Raw genomic sequence first — 7,369 nt, 5'->3', positions numbered from 1 at the left:
CCCTTAACTCTCTCCCTCCCCTGCTCTCAAAATCCATAAACCCTTTTACAATCCTAGCAATTTCTTTTCTCATCACAACATCATTTTCTTTGTTATTAGTCCCTAATCTTTCTTTCATCTGAACACCAACCTTCCAATCCTCAACAATTTGCTTACTATTAGGAACTTGATCAATAGAAATTGGAAAAGTTAGAACAGGAACACCACAAAACATAGCTTCCAACACTGAATTCCAACCACAATGTGACAAAAAACCACCTATAGAGTTATGTGACAACACCCTCAATTGGTCACACCAAGGCACAAATAAACCACTGTTACTATTTTGACTTAAGAGTGTTTTGTTTGGTCCACGGTACACCATCAAGAATCTCACACCACTATCACATAACCCAACAACAAGTTCTTCCATTTGCTCCTTTGAAATTGAAAGATAACTTCCTAAGGATATGTATAGAACAGACCCTTTTGGCTGAGAATCAAGCCACTGCATGTAATTGATGTGTTCATTGTTGGTTGCTTCATAGAATGGAATTAAAGGGCCAATTGTGTAGAGTGGGAAGGAGTATTTGGATTTTAGAGTGTCTATTGCATTTGGTTCAATCTCATAGATTGAATTGAAAAGAAGGTATTTTGCATATTGGACCTTTGATATGCATTGCAAGTATAGTTGCAACACTTTTCCATTCTTGTCATGGAAAATTGAAGGCAAATCTGATATCCTTAATGGGGAAACGCCAGGGATGTAATCTACACGTTTTTCTCCATTCCCTGCTTGGAAAACCAAAATTTAATAAGAAACATATTTTTTGAACATTCATACATTCTATGTACTCTATCAACACCTATTTTATCACTGTTGAAAAGAAAAAATAGAACAGTAACTCAACAAAACATGCATAGCTTCTTCAAATCTAGATTGTGTTCTAACTTCTAAATTCAATTACATTTACCCTAGAGTTAAATGAGTGGAATCTAAATAGTATGTTCACATAATGAAATATTAAAAAAAAATAGTAAATTTTTTAGAGTCTTAAAGTTGGTCAAATGAAGTGTATTTTTTTTACAAACTATATTATTTATAAAAAAATATAAAATACATATTAAAATAAGTTAAAAGTTAAAATACATATTTTATACATGTAGTTCATTTGATGGCTGATTTTTTTTATATAAAGCATTTTTTATTTTCCTAATATATTGGGTGCTAATTTCAAAATCTCCTAAAACTTTTCCTCATATATCTATAATATTTTGCTTTAAAAGTCAGGGTTAAAAAAAACACCATATCTAACTAGGATAATTCATCTATTAATGTTAATCAGTTATACTAAGTGTATATTAAAATCAACTATTAAAATTAATTATTGGTGCAGAATACATATCAAAAAACAAAATACATATATATATACAAATAAAGTATAGCTAATTCTGATGGCTAATTTTAGCGTGGAAATGGCATTTCTGAATTTGAATTTGATTTTACCGAAAGAGTGATTTTCCAGAAAGAGTTGATGATGAAGAAACATGGAGAAGACTGAAGCAGAAGCAGTCCAAAGCAAAGCCAAAGGAAGCAATCTACGAGTGGCAACAGCATGAGCCCAAAGAAGCTCAGTGTCAGCAATGATGAGATCCACATTCACATTGCCATTAATCTCATCAATCACTGCCTCAAAGGGTTCTTCCATCTTTGTCATCACTGCTTCATAGAATCCTGGGAAGTCGTTGCCGCGAACTTCCTCTGATGGCAGAACGTTTGGAATGGTACAGATTCTAATGCTATCAGCATGAGCATGATTGGTGTTCTTGTTGATTAAGGTTTGCCATTCTTGTGTCACAACAAAGGTGATGAGAATCTGATTTCTTGAAGAAATTAATAAGGATTTGCAGAGGTTCATCATGGGATTCACATGGCCTCTGCCAGGGTATGGCACAGCCACAATATGGTACACCATTGTTGCTCAATCAAACTTATTCTCTTTCATGAAATTGCTAATGCTGTTGCCATATGTATGAGGAAAGTTTTCAAGTACCTGCTACTGCTGCTACCTGGTGTTTTAGTGATTTTTAATCGTTAATTTTAATTATATATATTATATATTTTTTTATAATTAAGATTAATAATAAAAATTACTGAAATATATTTTAAAAAAATTATATATTATATAAAAAGTTTGTAAATTGTTTTTTAATTAATAATATATTTTTTTACTTGTTAAAAAAATTAATATCAAAATGGTGTTTATTATAAAAAATTGTGAAAACTCAAGTGCAGTCGACTTCACGTAAAGTTGATATTTGAAAGCTGTTAAATAATTTAACTTATTTGACTAAATTTTCATCTAACGACTCTCAGGTATCAACTTCACGTGAATTCAACTTCACCTGAATTTTTATCATAAAAAATACATATGTGACGGGATTTTATTTAATAAAATTAGCTAGAATATTAGGTTCCATTTATTACGAACACGTTTTGTATTCAATTACAATTGCTTCTTTCTCCTATATAATATAGGTTCAGTATATTTGAATTCAAACGAGCATTTTATTTAATTTATTTTTAAGAAGAATGTTAGGAGTTAATATTTTTTAGATTAATTAGCGTCGGTCACATATTTTTATATTCCAATTATTTCTTTATATATTTAAAGTAGAAATAATATTTATTTGTGTACCTTATTCTAAAATAGAAAATAAGAGTTAAAATGTTTTAAAAAAAAGAGTAATTATCTAAATTAATTATTGATATTTTAAAATTAGATGTTTTAGTTTTTTAAATTTTAAAATAACAAAACAATTTTTAACATTAATATTTTTGTTTAACATTACAGTTATTCTTTAATTTAATGCGAACAGTGAGTATAAATCCCTAAAGAATATAAAATATCTCAAAACAATGTTTAAAATATTTTAAAATTTGTAAAATAATTATTTTAATTAAATAGATCAAATTAAAAAAATTGTATTGGCTAACAGCTATAAATTTTGAAATTATTTTGTGTAGTATAGAAAAACTTGGATGTCCAAAAAATATTTATCTAAATATCTAGGTACATGACAAAAGAAGTTTAGATATTTTCTGTGTAGGATAATATATTTTTATGACTTGATTTTAATGTAACGTCTTATTCATTCATGTAATGTCTTTTATTCATGTAATATATGTAATGTCTTTCATATATATAATTACTTAAATTATATTGTTTTTATCAAAATTAGGTTAGATAAATTAATTTAATCAAAAAATAATGAATTAAATTTTGAATTTGTCTAAATTAATATTATTTTTTATAAAAAATAATTATAATATTTTTATTATAAAAAATGACTAAAATACTCATATTATTTTATCCGATCTAATTTTAATAAAAATAATATAATTTAATTTATTTTACATGTTAAATTTTAATTTTTAAAAATATCTTTAAAAAAAATATTTTTAACATCTTTATTTAAGTAGCTCATTTTATTTATTTGTCTCTGTGTTATCTTTTAGTACTGCTTTATCATTTTACTTTATATATTATTGAGATTCAGATTTCAGATTCACACGGAATGGACAAGACTGGTTTTTCTTTTCCCCTTTCTTTTCATTTGAAATTTTTAATGCTAGGCTAGCTTGGCGTTACTTGACATTTGACAAATCAGAGAGAAAAAACAAAAGCAAAAGGTCCACATGATAATGATGCTAAGCTATTCTTAATTTTTCTTATCAGACAATTTTTTTTTACCCTTGAAATGATTCCATTTTATTTTTCTTTTTTCTTATATTCGTTTTTTTTACAGTAAAACACTGGTCTTTTAAAACTAATTAACTTTCATATATGAATTAAATTAATTGGAATGTCAGAAAGTTTTAGATATCATCAATAGTTTGAACTCAAACCATGTGAAAGTAAATTATAAAAACATTCATTCTATTAAAGTAACATGCTTGTAGAGAAATAAGAACACGCTTGGTTGAGATTTAACTCTGACACTAGTACATCAATCCATACATTAATTAAACAGGAATTAAAAAAGAAAAGAAAAACATTACAAATCCTCAACTAGCTAGAATCTAGCTAGATGAATTCTTTATTTGAACTATATAAGTATCTATATCGCACTCAAGTAAGTTTATTGGTGGTAGATTTAATTCCCATAACTCATGCATGGAATCATGGGCTTGGGCCTCAAAGGTTGAATCTTAAAATCAGGCCTGTTCACTTTTTTTCTTGGGCTTGGATTTGTGAAACATAATCAATGAAAGAATCAAGATTGGTCTCAGTTGATCCACCAGGAGAAATAGCCTTTTGGCAAGCCTCCCTAAGCTCCAAAGCCCTTTTCCTCATTTCTTTGATCTCATTATTTTCACCATCCATAAACCTTCTCACAAGGTCACATATTTCTTCCCTGGACACAAAATTCTCCTTCCCAATCTTCTTCCTCACTCTCCATCCTGCCCTCCAATCCTCCACAAACCTCTTGCTGTTAGGCACTTGGTCCCAAAATATAGGGTATGTGAGCACTGGCACCCCGGAGAAAGCAGCTTCTAAAGATGAGTTCCAGCCGCAATGCGACCAGAACCCGCCTATAGCCGGGTGGCATAAGACCTTAAGTTGTTCAACCCAAGGAACCACAATACCTTGTTCCCCAAGGCAACCATTAAGTTTCGTAGTTTCGCCACGTGCCACCCAGAGATAGGACACTCCGCTATCTCTAATCCCGGCAACAATTTCATCCATTTGAGCACTTGAAACTGAAAGAAAGCTTCCTTGTGAAATGTATAAGACTGAACCATCAGGCTGACAATCTAGCCATTTGAAGTACTCAGGAGTTTGTTCCTCCTCATGATTATGAGCATGACCATTGCTAATTAGGTTGGCATTAGAGGCAAAAGAGTCACCATTGGATTGGGCCAAAGTTGTGTTTTTGGGCTTGAGTTTGAAGAAAGGGACACTTGGGCCCACAGGGTAGACAGGAATGTTGTATTTGGATCTTAGAGCATCCACTGCTTGGGGTTCAAGCTCATAGGCTGTGGTGAACATAAGGCATTGGGCTTTTGAAACTAAGTTCACAGTGTTCAATGCTCTCTCCAATAGCCTCAGGTCCTCTCCATGAAGCACTGTTGGAAGGTCTCTAATTTGTGTTGGGCTCATTCCGGGGATGTAGTCCACCACTTCATCTCCAATTTCTGAAAATGAAGCCATGTTTGTGAATTGTGATTTTTGTTGATATATTTGTAGATTTTAATTTTAATGTACTTACAATTTTCACAATGGTATAATCGTATCCGTTTTTTTATGACTATACACGTGATTAATCTAAAAAATAATTATTTTTATTGATGTAGTGTTACATAATTAGATGTACGTGTTATATTTGTAACAATATATAAATATTCTTAAATGAATATGTATTTACAACTATATATAACTTACAAATAAAAAATAATTATATATTTTTAGATTAATATTAAAATAATGTTTGAACAAATAATTTTAAAAAATGACAAAAGACTTGTAAAATATTTAAAATTTTGACCGAAATGATATTATTAAATAATAGCAGTATTTTTACTGACTAAAAGTATGACATGATTAATACGAATACTTACGTGACAATTTTATATAGTGATGGATTATTTTTGACAAATTTTTTTTTTATTTTCAAAAAATTTTTTGTCATTTATTTTCACCTTTTAAAATTATTTTATCAGAATATTTTGTATTTATCTTTGATAGTTTGTTTATACATATTATATTAGAGAGACATGATATTTAATTAAATCACTCTTTTACACACTCTCCAAAGGACAACTTTTTCTTTTTTTTTTTTAACTTCTGATCAATAATCATTTTTAATATTAAAAACAAAATGATATTTAAAAGTAGGGTCTATAACATTAATCTCTACTAAAATGTTCGAAAATAGTACCTGAAATCTGAATGGGAAAATGACCATTCTCCTTGAGCATGTCAAAATGGTAGAGCAAGGAGTAAACCGTGGCGGACATGGGCCACAGCGAAGCCACCGGAATATTCTTCCGGTTGGCAACACCAATGGACCAAACCAGCTTGGTGTCAGCAATAATGGCGGTGACCGGAGGGTCAAGGCAGTCCAACAAGTCCTCAAAGGGACCCTCCATTTTGGTGGAAACCGCATTCATGAAAGCAGGGAAGTCCTTCGCTCGATCAAGCTCCGAAGGAATAACGTTCGGAATCGTGGCGAAACGAACGTTGTCGGGTTTTGCTTCGTTTCTTATGAAACCGTGCCATTCTTCGGTGACCACGAAGGATACTATGATGTCTGGTTTTCTTGTGGCTAGCATCGAGCAGAGGTTCATCATGGGGTTCACGTGGCCCCTTCCGGGGTACGGCATTGCCACCACGTGGCACATGGCTTTGGATTCCACGTGGATAGTTCCCATGACGATGATGCTCTTCTTTGAATGGAGAATTTAATGTTATTTGGGTTTGGAGGGACAATGAGGTTTGAAGGTGTTTATATATACAAAGAAGAGGAATACTACTTTATAGTTATATTGGAGCAGAGAATTATATTCTATTATTCTTACATTATTGTGATGGATGGGAAGAAGATAATTCATCATGTCATTTTTCGATTTTCGGACTATGATCATTTTATTTGTTTTTTTTTTCTCTATTTTATCACTTTAATTTGTGTTTTTTTTTTTTCTTATTATGTATGCCATGTTTTGTGGAGCAGTCTTTAATTTTAAGCAAAATTTGAAGAGAATTTTGAATGGATTACACCTGCATTTATCATAATTTTTATCTTTAAAATATGAGACTATAGGTTCAATTTGGATAAATAATTTAATTAAATTATTTTTAAAAAAATAGTTTAAATAATAAATGATTATATTAAAAGTAGTTTATAAATAATTTATTTTGTGTTTAGATTTTTAGTTCTAAAAGAACTTATTTTATAAAAATATAATAAAAAATAATAGTATTACGAGAGAATTCATTTTTTTAGTTTTTTTATAAGTTCTTAAATAACTTTTTAAAAAACTACAATTTTATTTTAAAAATTGTACCAAATATTAATGCTACTATTTTTAATAAATTAAAAACTCAAAAAAATTACTTTTAAAACTTTTCAAATGGAAGTAAAATTTTGATAAAAAAAAGTAGTATTTATAAATAGTGTAATTAAGTATCTTTTAAATATTGTCTTTTATTTAATTTAAAAAAAAACAAAATAAAAAAATATATAATTTTTTTAGTTTTTTAAACAATTAGTACATAAAAATAAATATTTAAATTAAATAAATAATAATAAATTAAAAAAAAACTTGAATAAAGGCTAAAAATTAAATGATAATTAGCATTTCTAAAAAAATAAATTATAATCAACA

At 29.2% G+C, this 7,369-nt stretch overlaps 2 protein-coding genes across 2 annotated transcripts in view; both read right to left on the bottom strand.

Annotated features, from left to right (window-relative positions):
* The window catches only part of LOC107473548 (UDP-glycosyltransferase 87A2), a 3,868-nt gene extending 1,913 nt beyond the window's left edge, over nucleotides 1-1,955 (bottom strand). The window contains exons 1-2 of the mRNA XM_021129593.1: nucleotides 1,487-1,955; nucleotides 42-771 (exon numbers count right to left, since the gene is read on the bottom strand). Coding sequence (XP_020985252.1) covers nucleotides 42-771; nucleotides 1,487-1,955 — 1,199 coding nt within the window. The remainder of the gene's footprint in view (nucleotides 1-41; nucleotides 772-1,486) is intronic.
* A 2,117-nt stretch (nucleotides 1,956-4,072) lies between these two features.
* LOC107473540 (UDP-glycosyltransferase 87A1-like) lies at nucleotides 4,073-6,439 on the bottom strand. Its single transcript, XM_016093111.3, has 2 exons — nucleotides 5,923-6,439; nucleotides 4,073-5,179 (listed from the first exon to the last, which is right to left on the bottom strand). The coding sequence occupies exons 1-2, from the start codon at nucleotides 6,413-6,415 to the stop codon at nucleotides 4,209-4,211; spliced, it is 1,464 nt and encodes a 487-aa protein (XP_015948597.1). The 5' UTR covers nucleotides 6,416-6,439; the 3' UTR covers nucleotides 4,073-4,208.
* Nucleotides 6,440-7,369: the final 930 nt, after the last annotated feature.

The sequence above is a fragment of the Arachis duranensis genome, chromosome 1, assembly GCF_000817695.3.
Source record: "Arachis duranensis cultivar V14167 chromosome 1, aradu.V14167.gnm2.J7QH, whole genome shotgun sequence".
NCBI lineage: Eukaryota > Viridiplantae > Streptophyta > Magnoliopsida > Fabales > Fabaceae > Arachis > Arachis duranensis.
The sequence above is the reverse complement of the archived record's forward strand: the minus strand, read 5'-3'. Positions and strand labels throughout refer to the sequence as shown.